The 16827-nt window shown below is 34.0% G+C and overlaps 2 protein-coding genes across 3 annotated transcripts in view; both read left to right on the top strand.

The window, feature by feature from the left end:
- The first annotated feature begins 1785 nt into the window (after window positions 1-1785).
- On the top strand, window positions 1786-6876 carry LOC146133590 (acyltransferase PGAP2-like). Its single transcript, XM_083397799.1, has 5 exons — window positions 1786-1972; window positions 3838-3996; window positions 4340-4433; window positions 5614-5823; window positions 6746-6876. Exons 1-5 carry the CDS (start codon window positions 1832-1834, stop codon window positions 6874-6876), a joined length of 735 nt encoding a protein of 244 aa, XP_083253925.1. The 5' UTR covers window positions 1786-1831.
- Window positions 6877-8906: 2030 nt separating this feature from the next.
- Window positions 8907-16827, top strand: part of LOC146133588 (uncharacterized) — a 35549-nt gene continuing 27628 nt past the window's right edge. Inside the window, exons 1-2 of one of the 2 annotated variants that reach the window (XM_083397011.1) lie at window positions 8907-9128; window positions 9895-9975. In XM_083397011.1, coding sequence (XP_083253137.1) covers window positions 9904-9975 — 72 coding nt within the window. In that variant the 5' untranslated portion in view covers window positions 8907-9128; window positions 9895-9903. The remainder of the gene's footprint in view (window positions 9129-9894; window positions 9976-16827) is intronic. The other variant, XM_083397010.1, reaches the window with a different exon arrangement.

Below are 16827 nucleotides of genomic sequence, written 5' to 3'. Positions count from 1 at the left end.
TCAAACATTGACCCCATTTTGGGTTGTGAGTCACACATAGGTTAAAAAACACTGATATACCACTCCCTTAATTTTTGATTTTTAGTGTGGATGTTACTTTAAAATTTGTTTAAATATATAAATGTTTGATATATATATATATATATATATATATATATATATTATGCATTATTAGTTCCAAATATAAATGTTATTGTATATAGTAAGCCCTTTAAATAACCTCATGTCACCTTTATTAAACGGTGACATTTTACCCAACCCAGTAAATGATAGTATTTGTCCATTTAATTGTATTTCTGTAAAGTGATTTATTGTTTATAAAAAGGTCCCACAAGCTATCTTTCATTTGTCCGTATTTAAATACTTTATATACATATTTTGTTGTTAAAGTTGTACAAAATATAATATCTTACTAATACTGCAGTTTCCTAACCTTTTGTTTTTTGTTGTTGCAGTTTCCTAATACAGTAATACATTCTTTTGAAAAACTTGAAAAAAAATGCCCTACTGTTATTTACCCATTTACATTTCAGCTTTGTTTTGTGTTAGCATCACACTCACCCTATTTGTAATTTGTTTTTATGTTTTGTTAATTTGCAAAATGAGGCTAGCCCCTCTTGTGTCCATAAACATTGCCTATGTTTCATTAATTGTAACTGCTCTGCCAACTTTTGGCTTAGCCTTTGCTGTTTTTTATTCCCTGGCATTTGCGTTTGGAGCATCTACCCGAACTCACTGCACGGTATTGTATGAAATTTACTTCTGCTACATTCTGCCCTCAAAAAATAATAAAGGATAACAATTGTATATATAGATATATACCAGAGCTCACCAAACTATGGCCCAAGGCCTCAATGTGGTTAATTTGTCCTAGTGGCAAGATAAAATACGGTTAAAGTGTTGTCGGATGCAAAAACTAAATTTTGATGAAGTATTAATCTGATTGAAAATTTCATAAAACTATTTAAAAAAAAATAAAAATATAAAAAATTATTTGTGCTTTTTTTGTTTGACAATAATTAAGTTAATGAAGTTTGACTAAAAAATTTATGTCCAGCCTGTGAATAATCTTTACATTTATTTGGCTCACGATCATCAGAATTCATGTATAACCGTCATCCGGCTCATTGTAAAAAAGTTTGGTGACTTCTGAATAGACTGTAATCTTAAGTTATTTTGTGTTTTGTTGACATACTTTTTTGTCAGATTTCTTGTATTTCAATTTTGTTTGACAAAAAAATATTATTATTGCCAAATATTGTTATTATCGTTGGACAAAAAATATTATTATTTACTTTTTTATTGCTTAACCAAGTAAAGTAATTTTGCCAATCCTGTTACATACTGAGTATACCTGCAGTTTGTCATTAATTTTCCATATAAAGTATGTGCATTCAAAATTGTAATATTGAGAGAATATTCCAGAAAATTGTCTGTTATTTGTATTAATGTCCCACTCCCCCTTTTTTACGTGAAACAATTGTCATTGTAAATCCTGCTCTGACCAAGATGGTTAAATATATAATTTGTCAATATACCTGCATGACCAAGTTTGAGATATCAGTGAATTTGTTAACGATAGCATTTGGCGCTTACTAGACTCTTTCCAAATCACTGTTTGATTCTATTTTTTATTCTGAAACCTGTATTGATTGTGATTTGGGTGCCACCTTTTTTAGTTGAAAATTACTAACGTTGGTGATTTGGTGAATGCTGATTCTGCATGTTTGATTGAAATTCTTTTCTTTTGTTTGAAAAACACAATTAATAAAGCAACCAAACTTTTTCAGAATAGATTTTCTGTTTTAACCTGAAAACTGCATGCTGTGTCATGAAAGTGAACCAATTAACCACAGTTAGATTTGTCCATATTGGATACGGTGGAGTTTCTATACTTTTGTTTGGATTTGCATTTGCATTAACCTATTCCCTTCTGTATGCCTACGGACCTTCAACACATACTCACTGTGGGGTATATGTATAAATGTATATATTCATACATAATATAATATATGATTTTGTTGAATATTTTAGGTTAATGTTTCTACATTGCAATGGAAACATTTAATTGTGCATGTAAATTTTAAAATCCTACTTGTAAAATTCAGTGTTGTAAACAAGTGTTAAACTATAAAAATGAATAAACTCACTTAATTCCAGGCCATACTGCGTATAGCAAATATAAACTAAAAACCAAACGAATAACAAGCAGTTGTTTTACATCTAACTATTGAACTAAATATAAATAACCAATTATATTTTTAAGTAAAAGAGTAATTCAAAGTATTTTCCTGAATAACTTAATTGTAAGTAAAGTCATAAATTTGTCAAAATGCCATAAATCAAGTCAAGTCATTTGAAGTCAGTGTCTTATCTACTTTAGGTTGAGTCATTATAGCACTGTCATACATTAACTTTTTATTCCATCGTGCCTTATGCTAAAAAGATTTCTCAGAACGAGTTCAGACCTATGGGAAAGTTAATCGAGTTTGGGAAAAAAATTGCAGGAAAGCAGTTAAAACATACAAAAAAAGTACACAAGAATTATCACTGGACATTCTTAATACCTCAAATAAAACCTGATCATAAGAGCCACTTGAAACTGGTCAAAATGTTGCATGAGGCTAGCAAGCGGTGGTTTGGCCACCTCTGCTCTATTGTAAAGTTGTATTATGGCTTTATGCAATGTGTTTATATTTAAAACTTTGCACACTCTTAATAGTAGACAAAGCCGCATATATCGCTGGGCAATATTGAAGCAATCTTTTCAATTTTACATTTTCCTCTATGTATATTTGGTTGGCTTTTGTGCATGGGATACCGTTATTGTATTGGTAGTTAAGCAGAAACACAACGAATCAGATATATATAAGCTTAGCATGAGGGGCGGCCCGAGCATGTTCTTTGTTTTTATCTTAGGTTTGGGTAGGCTAGAAGTACTTTCCATGGCCAACTCTAGCTTATTGCCCATTGGGTGCCAACATTCATTAATCTGACTGAAAAGTCGGACATCTGTAAAACCTGATTGTAAGTACCCACAATGCTGTCAACCTAAAGAAAGAAAATGATGTTTGTATATCTTTTTTTTTGGGGGGGGGGGGGGGGGAGGGGTTTAAAGCATTTTGTCAGGGGGCAATTGTCTTTCTAATACATTTAAAAATGGATAGAAAACATTAAAGTTTATTTTTGAGGCAAACATTGTGCCTTCTTTTTAGAATAATATTTTCATATGCACATTTTTGTTTAGTTTGATTTTGCAATCACTCTTTGCACACAATTTAATTCTATCTCCACATGTCTTCTCATGTGATTTTTTGATTTTGTATCATGCACTGAATTTTCACACCCTGGTATTGTTTACGGCACTGTTACAGTTACAACAGCAGCACTGTATTTATTCATACACGGCAGTGTTCTCAACCGTTCTTTATAGCAACTTTTTTCATAAAAAATTGTGACATTTATGTCTGAAAATGCTTATACAGTTTTAAAATTGTACATGGCTGTGTTTGGTATATAATTTCCCGGGACAGTAAACATGGCAAAACCCTACATCCTTATAATGAAAGCTTTACCGTAATAGAAATTATATTAAAATACGGCCAATTTTATTTAAATAAAATATTTTAAGAAATAACCAACCAGAAAAAGTACTGTGATAGAATATCTTTAACGCTACTTAAACTTTTTGACAAATGTGTCCTCATTCAGATTGGCACATATGCCAGACCTTAAAAACAGTGTTAAAGACCATTGGACCCTTATTAGGTATACTTTCCCTGCTTTCAAAAGCCATTCATTCCCCTATTCAATTTGACACAACGACTTGATTTCAAGGTTCCAAACTATTTGCCGTCAGTCAGTGCGGCCATCGCACTGACGCCACAGGCCTACGTGTGGCGAACATGCATTGGTCTACATACTCCCCTGCGCTACTTGCTCATGTGGATGTACAGCGCATGGATGCCCCGCTACAAATCCAAATACCATAAACTGGTGAATTTTGTTCTGTTATTAGTGCATATCTATAAATATATCCATAAGGGTTAAAGTACAAACAGTATAATGAAAATAGTGTTTTTATTCTGATGTTCAGTATTTCTTTTGAAGTTAGAAACAAGCATTTGCAGCGAAATGTTATTTGATTGTCGTTAAATTTATATTGATTTTTACCTTCAACTTATATATATGGGACAGTTTGTAAAATATTAAAAAAATATAAATAAAAATACAGTAAGAAGTATTTTCCATTTTTATACAAATAACAGGTATTATTAGAACTGTGTTTGTTCATAGTTTGTTGTTTTACAGCTCAGTTAAACATTTTCATTTACTCTAGTTTCGGTTTTTGTGCATTACTGCTATCATTGGAGGTGTTCTGGAAATTTCTTGCCTCATGGGATTGTCTGTGGTTTCATCTACAGAAAACTTTGGTCAGTATTTCAAAAAGTTTGGCAAGTATTGATAGAATGGCTTCTTTAAAATAAAGTCATAGGATCCCCCGGTCTGCATTCTGTGGCAGGTGCACACCTGAGATATTTTATAGCACCTGAGATATTTTATAGCAAATTTGTGTGCCCACTAGAATTAGCAACTTGCACAACTAAATTTTGGAAAAGCTTGGGTTGTATCAGATTTCCGAACCTCAGGTCAGGTGTGCATAACACTTTGATTGCACACCGTCGTACCTCAAAATTTGATGCTGCACACCCAGGATCTTGGTGTAAAATTTCATGAAATGCAGTCTGGGGGCATCCTCATTGTTTTTATTTTACAGAAGCTAGTATTTTTTTTCAAGAAATTAAGAGTAAAGTAAAGGGGCAAGGGGGTAGTGGCTTCTCCTTCCCATTGACCAAAAAGGAGCCTGGGAACGCAGTATGCTGCTAACATAAGCATTAAGAAGAGCCTTTTACAGATTACTAGTAGACTACATCTGCCCAGTTTAAGGTCCACTTAAAATGTTTTTTTGTAGAGAGTATTTTCAACATATTTAGATTTAAATTTAATTTCTCCCTAATCAATTTAGTATGTTTTTTGACCCGGGTATATAGCCTCTTCCAATATTAAGTTTCCCAGTTTTGCATTAATTACATGATTTTTTGCCTAATCCATTCAAGTTACTTCATTACGATATTGGCTGAAAAATTTAGTTACTTCAGGTTTAAATTTAGTTTCCCCTAATCAATTTCAATTTCTTAAATTAAATTTAGTTTTTCCAGGTTTAAATTTATTTCCCCCCTAATCAATTTAAATTCTTAAATTAAATTCAGTATTTCCAGGTTTAAATTTAATTTCCCCCAAATCAATTTAAATTCTTAAATTAAACTAATTTTTTATGTTTAAATTAATTTCCCCCCTAAACAATTTAAATTTCTTAAATTCAACTAATTTTTCAATGTTTAAATTAATTTCCCCCCTAATTAATTTAAGTTTCTTAAATTAAATTTAGTTTTTCCAGTTTTAAATTTAACTCCCCCTAATTAATTTAAATTCTTAAATTCAACTAATTTTTGAATGTATAAATTAATTTCCCCCCTAATAAATTTAAATTTGTTAGCAGGGTAAAACAAGTCTCCTCCTTATTTTTTATTTTTTTCCTGTATACAATTTCAGAGGTGCACGAGTTCTTCTTTATCTTTTTCATCACGGGAGCTTTCACGCACATGATCCTCGATCTCATTTCAAAGCAACTTGTCGCCATGGAAACGCCGAGGGAAAGGCAGCTGCTGAAAAGGAAGGCGATGTTCTTCACCGTCAATATTTGTGCCTTTCTCGCTTCGATGTACTTCTACTGGCACCACAACGAAAGCTGCATACCCTTGTGTAAGTTTTTTTTTCGACCTATTTGGAGCCTTTTATTGTAGACCTGTAAAGTTTTTTCGACCTATTTTTGAGAGCCTCTGTTTGCAGGCCTGTATGGCAGTAGTTATTACTAAAGGGAAGCGCGCAGCTCAAAATTTCTTTACGTAATATAATATCTCTCTAGAGTGCTTCGAGTGTAATTTATAAAAATTTCTGATCAAAATCTTGTTTACTTTGGGAGATATTGCGCGATGAAATTTCGAGCTTTCTTAGTATTTTCAGACCGCCTTTCCCCAGTGGATTTTCACTGTAGCTGCGTAAAACAAAACAAAAAAACTCTTGTCTAATTTTCTTTTGTTTATTGGAGCTAAATTATTAATTAAAAAAATTCCCCAGTCCTGGCCGCATATTCATATAAATGGATTTTTTTACCTGATGTCTGCAAAAAGTCTTCCGTTACCAGCTAAACCCTGACCTTTTGCAAACGTGAAGTAAAATCCTCAAATGCAGGCCTAACTTTACAACCGAAGATGCCAAAATTTGCTAAAGTAAATTATTAAATAACAAAATGCTGAAAAACACAAGATAATTTTTTTAATAAAAAATATTAAATATATTATTTTCTCCTAAGATTTTTATATGTTATTGTTGATCATAAATACTACAAAACCCCGTTTAAAAACCTTTTGTAGGAATTTTTATGTTCAAGCCATGTTTTTCATATATTGACCCGCTTTTTATTTAACTTAAACTACAATAGTAACACACAAAACTTTCCTGTTGTTAGTTTGCCACTAAAGATGAAAAATAAAAATGGAAAATTTACCCAATCTTTTAAAAAAGTCTTTCATCACCAGCTAAACCCTAACCTTTTACATCGCGTTGTCGCTAAATATCGGAATAAGGCCTACCTACCGTCGTTTAAACTGGTTTGTGTTCACAGTTTACACCTACTTCGCATTTTGCGAGTACACCGTAATACTGAGCAACATCGGCTACCACACTGTGACCATGCTGGAGCTGTGCGAGTACAGAATCACCGCTATTCAGCTGGACGGCGTCAAGGTGTTTTAACCGTGGCTGGTCTGCTGCTGCTCGTCTTTTCGCTTCACTGTAAACAACGCGATTCCTCATCAAAGCTTTCCGAACTGAATTTTGACTAGTTTCTTATATACGAGCTAAATTCAGCGCGTCTACCAGGTTGCCACCATTTTTTGGAATCTTAAAATGTCTTTTGAATTGATTTGAATGGACTTTTGAATTGATTTGCACATTTGAAAGCTCTATGATGTTCAAGTCTTTTAAGTAAATTTTGGTGCATGTTAAGTTTGGAATGTGCCGTGGTAAAAACTAATTGTTATTGCGTTGACCGTTACATTTATGCTGTTTTGTTTTTGAATTATATTCAAAACAATTCGTTAATCGTAATAAGAATATCAAAGCCCATAGAGAAGTAGGTATCATTTTAAACGTTTCGAATAACTCTTTATTCGTTTTCAACATCAATAATGAAAGAGTTATTCGAAACGTTCAAAATGATACCTACTTCTGTATGGGATTTGATATTCTTTTTACGTCTTACTACAACCGCCAACCATTATGCTCAAATTCGTGATTCAATTTTAGGTCTTTAAAAAATCTTTGGATTTATTTCATAAATGTCTGCCAACCCTGGGTGTTGTCGTTTTTCCGCTATATTTTCATTCTAATGCGTTGGAAATAACAAATAAGGCGGCCTTCTATTCTAAACAATTTCATTATAAAACCCAGCATTTTCGTTGTTTGGATACCGTTTTAGGACACTGTTTTGTATTCGGTTTCGCTTTTTAAAGTTGCTTTGTTGTTGGGCCCTACATTGTCATATTGTCATATATTTTAACCTAAAAACTTTCGTTTATTATTATTAAACTGGGGTATGGTCATTGCTCCATGTTCCATAATTTTAAAATTGGAAATATCGTATTCTAATGCAGTGTTCAAAATCTATTTATTCATATTGATGATTCTATTGTCTTGCACGTTTTAAGTGTAAATGACGAACATACATATTAATGATATGATATGATATGATTTACTGAAATTTGCAACGGCTATTTTTATTGTGTTTTATTTCAAAGTCTAATATATTTACGCGAGTATTAACATAACTACAAGTAATATGCAACATTGCTTTATCTTGTTTGCATAATGAACTCAACATGCTGACAAAAGATTACTTCTCAAAATAAAATTACTATATTGGCCTGAGCTTTTTGCCTAATTTGCTTTAACACTGAAAGGGTATTCAACAGTATTTTTTTTCTTCATCAGGTAATGTCAAAAATTTACAACTGGCTTTGATTTCGATAAAACTTTGACGACTTGCACGTTATATTTTAGGAATGTTGTTGCAATAGTAAATCAGTTGGTATTTTGCTACTAATTAAGTTTTAGTGTAGCTGTATAAGTATTAGTGTAGCTGTTTAGGTCTATATACACACTTTATACCAAACAACTGTCGTTTTGGTTGTATTTAGTTAAAAGACATATATCGGGAAAATCTTGAAACACTCAACGTACATATTTAACAATGCAAAATAGAATGTTTTTATTCAACATATTTTGGCAAACAAATAAAAACTCGTCGTTTGTATAAACCAGACATTGACAAACTGCGGTAGAAATTTACGATAATATCGAAACAAAGCCGATACCCGATGCCAAGTGGTAGTATCGGTACTCGTCCGATACTAATAAATTTATTTACTACAGGCTCATTTTGTTATTTAACGTACAGTTTTCTTCTTTGCAGAGTAAATGAAAATAAAACAATGAAAAAACAACGAAGCTAAATTGGTATCGTATGTAGGAGCCAAGTTCGCACGGTCCAGGCCCTGTATAAAATTACCATTTTACTTTAACAGACATCTCTAGGTCCTGGTATAAAAGCTTCGCGGCCAATAATTGCCGCCAAACGGTAAGCTATATAATTTTAGTCACCCGGTAGACGACGCTGTTAAGCAATCGGCAAAAAATTGTTCGGCGTTTATTGTTTTTAAACTGAACAGAAGAAGCGGCTGAAATTTGAAGCTGAAGTTGCAAAACATACCAAGTGCTGACTGCTGACGTGCTTTTTAGCTGGCTGGACAGTGACAGATAGGGCAATAAATGGTATACTGCTGTCAAACTGGTCGCTGTCGCCATAAGGTTACTGATTTTTTGCTGAAATTTTGTATGTTTTGTAATTGGCGTTGACATTTTACCGTCTGTTATTGCAATATCAAGTTTATCAAATTATCAACCGAAGTACAAGAAACAAACTGCCGTAACCCTGTGAAATAAAACCGGTAAGACGTTTAAAGATGTTGTACATTGTTAATTTTCAGCCAAACTTGAAGTTCTATAAAAGTATTACAAATCTAACTAACTGTGTTGTGTGTTAATTTAAAGATGTGACTTGTTCGTTTTTTTTTATTTTGCTTGTTAAGTAAATCTATGTTCACATCAGACGGGTTCATATGTAAACTGCCTTTTAATTTGTTTTGCAATAGTCATACATCATGGATATGTTTTGATTTTTGTTGGGCTTTTAAAAAGGTTAATTGACTTCGTTGTTTTGGTTCATATTTAATATAATAAAACCCCAAGGGCTTTAACCCATAGATGTGTGATGTAAAAGTTCCACGGGCTTCTAATAAGAAATCTACCTATACCATTTTTTGTGTTTTTACAAAAATGATTGGGCATTTAGTAGAAAGGTATTCCCCAAAATTATGGAATAAACTTATTTTACTTTTTAAACATGTTGATTATTACATGGTTAAGCATAAATTGAACCAACCTACTCATAAAATTGGCATTACAGCTGTATTCTCCTTAAGCTTATATTGAAAAATGTCACTTTCAAAATAAATCTCAAGTTTTGGCCACACTTAAAAGTGAAATTAGGGTTAGCACTATGTCAAAAGCCTAATAAAACAATGAATATCATTCCAGTTAAAATACTTTATTTTGAGTTAAATCAACTGTTGAAGTAACATGTAACACACTTTCTGTTGCTTCTAAATGCCGGTTAAAGCAAAATTAGTACACTGCTTTTTGTCACTTATTTAGATCATCAAGATGTTGGAACTGCCACCATGGAAAGCTGAACTAATGGAGCGAAAGAAGAGTCAAAAAGCCAGAAACAGCCAGGTGATTAGGAATATTAGGATGTAATTTAATATGACTGGCCTAATAACATTTTTTAAATTGTAAGTCTTAACTCTCAAGCAAAAAAATATGTTTTAAGTTTTTTTTTTCTCGGAAAAAAAAACTTGAATTTATTCAGATAAATGAGAAGAAAGTGTAAAAAATTAAACATGTTTTTGGCCTAGTTAAATAATACATTTGACATGTTATCACTAGCAGAACTAGATGCTATTTATTTCTGTTAATACAAACTTAAGATCCTTTACATGTGACATTATACACTTTTGCTTAGTGGTGCTGCATGATCAAGTGTGTATAAATGAACAATGTAGTAGATTTGAAAGCGAGTTATATGAGGAACAGCAGTAACTGAATTCTCCATTAGTTTGTGTTTTAGGGAGTCGCCTAAATTATTCATTAAACAAAGATCCTTAGAGTACACACCCTATGCACACATGGCGCACTCCTATTTTGTATATCTCATAAATATTGAATTTTAATTAGGCGCAGCCTTAAACTAAAATTTTCAATTATCCCGGCTTTAATACCTAACGTTGGTTGCCAGAGAATGAAAACAAAGAATTATAAAACTGTGAAAACCTAAATAAGCACAAATCTGTGAAAACCAAAAATCAGTTTGTTTTGGTGTTATGTGATACATATATTTCATTCCTGTGAGCATCTTGAGTATCTAAAAGCAAAATAAAATAAAGCAAGAAGTACACAATTAGTAAATAAAAACACATATAGTTGTGTTAAAATTAGTCTGTGTATTTTTTGCCAATTGTATCTTGGTTTAGTCTCAGTGCACCGCTTTTGTCAATAATGTCTTCAAAAAATAGTGTGTTTTGATTGTTAGGTTCGTATTATAAAAACTCACAAAAATTTCAAGCTAAATGCTTTTTTGTACTGCACATGCACAGTACAAGGCACTGTGTGAACACTGTTAAAACAACGCCACATTTTTCCAGTTCGTCCGACTGTTTACCCACTTATAAAGGTAGCTCTTTCGGATAAAAGCGGTTGTGAAGCTTTATCTTATTTGCCCAGCCGGGAACGCAATGGGAACCGGTACGGTGTGGTTTAACAAACCATAATAGCGACCTTGCTACGTTCGCCGATTCGTTTGCTTTCGAAAAGGGAGAAATTCGTTGTCTAGGCCGTGCGCAAAACTGAGGTATTTCATACTACGCTTTTAAAATCCGTCGCTGAATGCTTTAAAGTCACCACGGGTAGATTTACGACTGGTGAGAATCTGTTTGTCTGGCTTTATGGTGGCCACTATGTCGTCCTATGTTTAATGCGATTATAAATCCCGATGTGCTGTTGGACACCAAATTTACAGCCGAAACAATTTGTTGTGACGTTATTTTCCAGGCACGACGCTCCACGGTGACAACTGGGTCGTTTAAAGGGCAATATTCAGGTTGTTTACGTTCGAATTTCGCAACTGTGCCAACAGGCATTTAAACCGCGTATGTTGACCTATTTGACAGTGTAGTATTCGGCATCTTACTGTATTATATATAGCTTAAATCAGTGGTTCCCAACCTTGTTTTATTAAAACTGTCAAAACAAAGTATCAAACTTACAGACTTCCCATTTTTCAAACGCTTAACTAATATTTTTTTGCAAAACTGCGCTTGTAGTTATAAATACTAACGAGTGACGAACTTTAACGCGAAGAAATTGTAACTAGAGATCGACCGATATCACTTATTTGACCGATACCAATACCCGACTTTTTACAATTTTGTCGACCGATACCCGATACCGAAATCGATCTTTTATAAACCTAAGAAATGTTCAAAATTTGAATTAATTGAAAATAAAATCCAAATAACGTTTTAGTTTATATACCATTATCAATTATAAAACTATTTTTTTGCACATTGACTTGGCGTGATGCTAAAACCCATTTTTTTTAAATGGTTAAGTTGTTTGTTGTACAGGAAAAATTATATCATATTTCCGTACTTCTAAAATATCGGCCACAGTATTGGCCTACATTTACCGATACCGATATATCGGTAGAAGCCAATTATCGGCCGATATTATCGGTAAACCGATATATCGGTCTATCTCTAATTGTAACTACTGAAAGCAATCCCTTTACTTAACCCCTGGCGTGAAAAAATGCTATTATTGAAGAAATCTTCGAAATGCTTAATTAACTCGTGTTACCGCGGAGTTACGACTGGTTGTGATCTTTTTGTCTGGCTTTATTGTGGCCACTATGTTGTCCTATGTTTAATGCGATTATAAATCCCGATGTGCTGTTGGACACCAAATTTGCAGTCGAAACAATTTGTTGTGACGTTATTTTCCAAGTAGGACGCTCCACGGTGACAACTGGGTCGTTTAAAGGGCAATATTCAGGTTGTTTACGTTCGAATTTCGCAACTGTGCCAACAGGCATTTAAACCACGTATGTTGACCTATTTGACAGTGTAGTATTCGGCATCTTACTGCCTTTTATCCTAAATCCGTTGTTCCCAACCTTTTTTTATTAAAACTGTCAAAACAAAGTATAAAACTTACAGACTTTTAATTTTTTCAACGCGAACGTAGCCAGTATTTTTTCAAACCTGCGCCTGTATTTATAAATAGAAGCGAACATTGAATAAAATGTCTGTCATATTTATTATTTGTAGTGTGTTTACGGACCCCTGATTGGGAACCGCTGACTTAAATAAAGGCTTTAAATTTAAAGCGTGCATTGTTGTAAAACTACAGAGACCTTCAGAAGCTTTTGTAAACAAATAGCGTGGACAACACGTTTTTGTCGTTGAAACCCGAAGCTGACAAACCTGTATTTAAATTTGAATGAGCACGGCAAATACACCGCGCACATACCAAACATTAAATTAAAAGGCTTAGATTACTGCTTTCTTTTGACGAAGGCAAAAAAAGAATCTGGGAATAAACAAAACCTTTTTGTGCGCTACCAGCAGAGAGGTCAAAGTGCAAATTCACGCGAACGAATTCTAACTCCTGAAAACGGTTCCTTAATTAACTCTTGTTACGTGGAGTTTTCAAAGTCTGGCGAGGTTATCTGATTACTTTTGCGCAAAGTATGTAGGAAAGTTTTACCAATTTAAATTTCAATTACGATAGAGTACAACCAAAAGAAAGTAGGTGAAGTACAAGGGTGGAATACTTTTTTACCGAGATGATTAAAAATTTTCGTACCTGAAGGAAAACTTGGCGTTATCGTCGAAAGTCGTGGCGCTGGTCTGCTAAAAAAGGACATGAACTGGTAGAAAATCGAACATTTTTCCACCAATACGATGTCCCTAAAAATATTTTACTGAAACGGCGTTCCGGCAGCAATTCTTTTACCGGATCTGCGTTTCTTACCGTTACGGTTTACATTTACTCTGGTTAAGGCAGCTGTCTCTTTATGGTGTGCGTACGTCTATAAAGTTTTAAGTGAAAACATGCTTGATACTTAGTTACGTGGTGTACGTCTTGTTCGCTTATGTAAACGCCCAGAGTGTACATGTTTTGAACAAAATGCGGTGCAAGACAGGCCAAACTCTTGCACTAAACTCTAAACAGCAAAGCTCAAGGGATTCGTCGTATAAACTTGAAAAGCGAAATACCTATGGTAAACCTTCATTTAAGTGTACGAGTATAAAGTGTTGCAAGAATTCACGATTTCAATGCCAGGACGAAGGGTTGAGATTTTGAATTCGCCCTAATGCAAGTGCAATTCTCTCCGGGCGAGTGCCGATTGTTGTCGAACAATGTACGACCTGTCACCATTCAAGACATTCTTTATTTGCAATTATCTTAAAACAGATAAAACATAAAATCATTTCTTAAAATCTTACAGAAATATATAGTTAAAACTTTTTAACCACCCATATTGGCATTTTTACATGTTTGTTTTTTGTACAGAAACTGATGATGCCTTATAGGCGTAATATATATATTTCTGTAAGATTTTAAGAAATGATTTTATGTTTTATCTGTTTTCATAAATAAACAGTCTTAAGATCTTTGGATACGAAGACAAGAATCTTTCTTTTACATTTTATTGTCCGCGGGAGATCCTTACTTTCTAAGTGTTTCAGCTTATTTGCAATTAGAAATATACTTATTTTGCTAAATCCAAAATTACTAGGCTATAGGGCGGAAATTCGCAGAAGACGTACCGATGTTTTGGTGAGTTGTCCGGGCCAGTGCTGATTGGTCCAACTGGCGGGTGCAAAAGTCAATTTAATATCAACCACGTATCGTGTGTGGCGGCTATTCTTTATAATACGTGCAAGCGATATCTAAGTCTGTGACAGTTGGACAGTTAGACAGTTCTGCAATTAAGCCTATGCACGGTAGTTAAGCATTAACATACATCAACTCTAAATGAAAATACGTGACTTTAACATTCTGCTTCTACTGTATATAATCCTGCGATGTTTAGTTGCCAAAAACTCAGTCAGTTAAAAATGAAATAATAAGCATAAGTGCAATTTCGAGTAGATGATTAGTTATTGCTAAGCCTTAAGTTCATAGTGCCACGAAATGTTAAAATGTTATAATAATTGTTCTTCCTTTGTGGCTTTTTCCCTAATTTAAATTGGAAAATTCTCGCGGAATTAAAGCTGAAAGTGGCCATTAATTGAAATAAATTATATTCATTAGTAACACTTCTGTCTTCAACTAGCAAACCGAAATACAAAGGCAACTTTGAGTGCATATTAACAAAAATAATGTAGTAATTATACGACAATTATCAAAAAACATGATTGGCTGTATAGACCACTGCCCTATTCACTTAGATTTCGCATTCGATCATTTATGTGCCTAGGGCTAGGTCATAAAGATTGGCAATAATGCGTTTTTGCATTGCATTAAGTACAAACAGTGCAATTCAATTAGAAATGTCCATGCTTTTTTACATTCCAAAACCTGATATTTTGAGTTGAAAGTGCGGTCGTTAGATTCGATACCAACTGTTTCATTACTGCTCTTAAAACACATTTAATGAATCTTGAAATTCGTCGAGCAGTTCGCAAACCGACTACAAAAATCGCTGTAATTCACGACCACTTGAACATTAACAGAAGCAAATGTTCGGCCATCGAGATTTTCTTGCAAGTAAGAAGTATAAGGAACAAAAACAAAATTTGAAATGACATTGGTCATATCAGGAGACAGTGAGCTACTCGTGTCTAATGTAAATGAATGTCCATAATATCGGATTACGATACCCGATACCAGGTATTATTATCGATCCCCTCCAATACAAGGGTGATATCGGTTCCGAATTGATATCAAATTAATATCGAAACTTCAGCCACGATTTGCGATCGACCGCAGCGATTTCTACCTTGAAAGCTTTGTTCGTGAAAAACAGTAGGTTAACAACCAAAGGTAACTAAACTCCTCAACGGCAAAGCAAAGTTTCCTATTTTTGGTGACAAGGTTTTCGATCCGATTACCAAATGATGTCTTTACTGCGCTCAAACAATCAAAATTGATGTAATTGAAGTCTTAACGCCAAAACGAACTTTGGCTTGTAACCCGGATAGAATTGCCTTAAAACTTATTGATTACATCAATTTTGATTGTTTGAGCATATCAAAGATATCATTTGGTAATCGGATCGAAAACCTTGTTACCAAAAATATGGAGTGTCGGATTCGGAACAAAATATCAAGTATTGGACATCCCTATCATATAAACAATAGAAGCAGGATCATACATTTTTTAAAGGTATATATATTTCGCTCATACTGACATCCTCAGTTCCTATAAGTAAAGTAAAATACATATACATAGAAAAGTAATAATCAAATTAATAAAAAGTATGTATTTTACTTTCCTTAAAGGAACTGACGATACCAGTATAGGCGAAATATTTATTCCTTCCAAAAATGTTTCTGGTTTTTAAACTTTTGAGTTTTGTTGTTTGCATACGCGTCAGTGATCGACAAGCAAAAACCTGCTGCCAAAGGTTGTGTATTCAATAAAGATACTCCCCTATTACATATGTACAATGCACATACTGTGGTGTCGAACCCAGCGTTCAGCGCTCAAAACCATTCACAGCGCAACAGCAGCCCTCGAAATCGGTAACTTTTCTTTGTGGTCCGTACCACTCACCCCCAATAGCACGAAACAGGGAGAGCGCGCGCACAGGCAATAAAGCACAATTGCGGGCGGCCCAATCGATTCGCGTGATTGGTAAGCGGCCAGAACGCCCGACGCGACTCAACCACTTACACTCGAGACCCGGGGAGGAAGTTATTTGACAAGTTGTTGCCGTTTGGAGCGAGCAACGCCATGTTTTCACGCGGTTAAGGCGAGAGTTCGCTTTTTGATACAACTTTAACCAAGGGGTTCTTTAACTGGCGTCCGTGGACCCCTTGAGGGTACGTGAATTTTAAGGGGCCCATCAGGCCCAAGTGTATATTTAAAAAGAAATAATTTTTTCAAATAAAATAGTTTAATTAAAAGTAAAACGTTTTTGCACCGAATGTGTTTAGACTTCTTCATTTCATTTTCGCATTTTTTGATCGGAAATAGCAGAATGATTTATTGTATGGTGACGTCAATTTATGATGTCATCTCTAAATAAATTTTCGCACCCTGGTCCACGCGAATCAAAACATTTTGTTTGAAGTCCGCGGTAAAAATAGTTTAAGATACCCTGCTTTAACCCATATATTAACGATTTTACATCCTTTATTAAAATGATTGTTGCCTTGTCACCTGAATGGGATTATACTGATGACATCTCCAAAATTAAAGTATGTTTAATTAACGAATGTACTGCATTATTTCAAATGTGTGACACACCATAGACCCTATACAATAAAATATGAATCGCTCCGACGAAAAAAAGCA

Source organism: Ascidiella aspersa, chromosome 9, assembly GCF_963924565.1.
Source record: "Ascidiella aspersa chromosome 9, kaAscAspe10.2, whole genome shotgun sequence".
In the NCBI taxonomy this organism is placed as follows: domain Eukaryota; kingdom Metazoa; phylum Chordata; class Ascidiacea; order Phlebobranchia; family Ascidiidae; genus Ascidiella; species Ascidiella aspersa.
Note: the sequence above shows the minus strand (reverse complement) of the source record. Positions and strands in the feature narration are given on the sequence as shown.

What these genes read in the sequence shown, in the direction of transcription:
- LOC146133590 (XM_083397799.1), top strand. Translation starts at nt 1,832, where the DNA reads ATGAAAGTGAACCAATTAACCACAGTTAGATTTGTCCATATTGGATAC. An exon ending in AATCCAAATACCATAAACTG is followed by an intron (nt 3,997 to 4,339) that starts GTGAATTTTGTT and finishes CATTTACTCTAG; the next exon opens with TTTCGGTTTTTGTGCATTAC. An exon ending in TTCATCTACAGAAAACTTTG is followed by an intron (nt 4,434 to 5,613) that starts GTCAGTATTTCA and finishes ATACAATTTCAG; the next exon opens with AGGTGCACGAGTTCTTCTTT.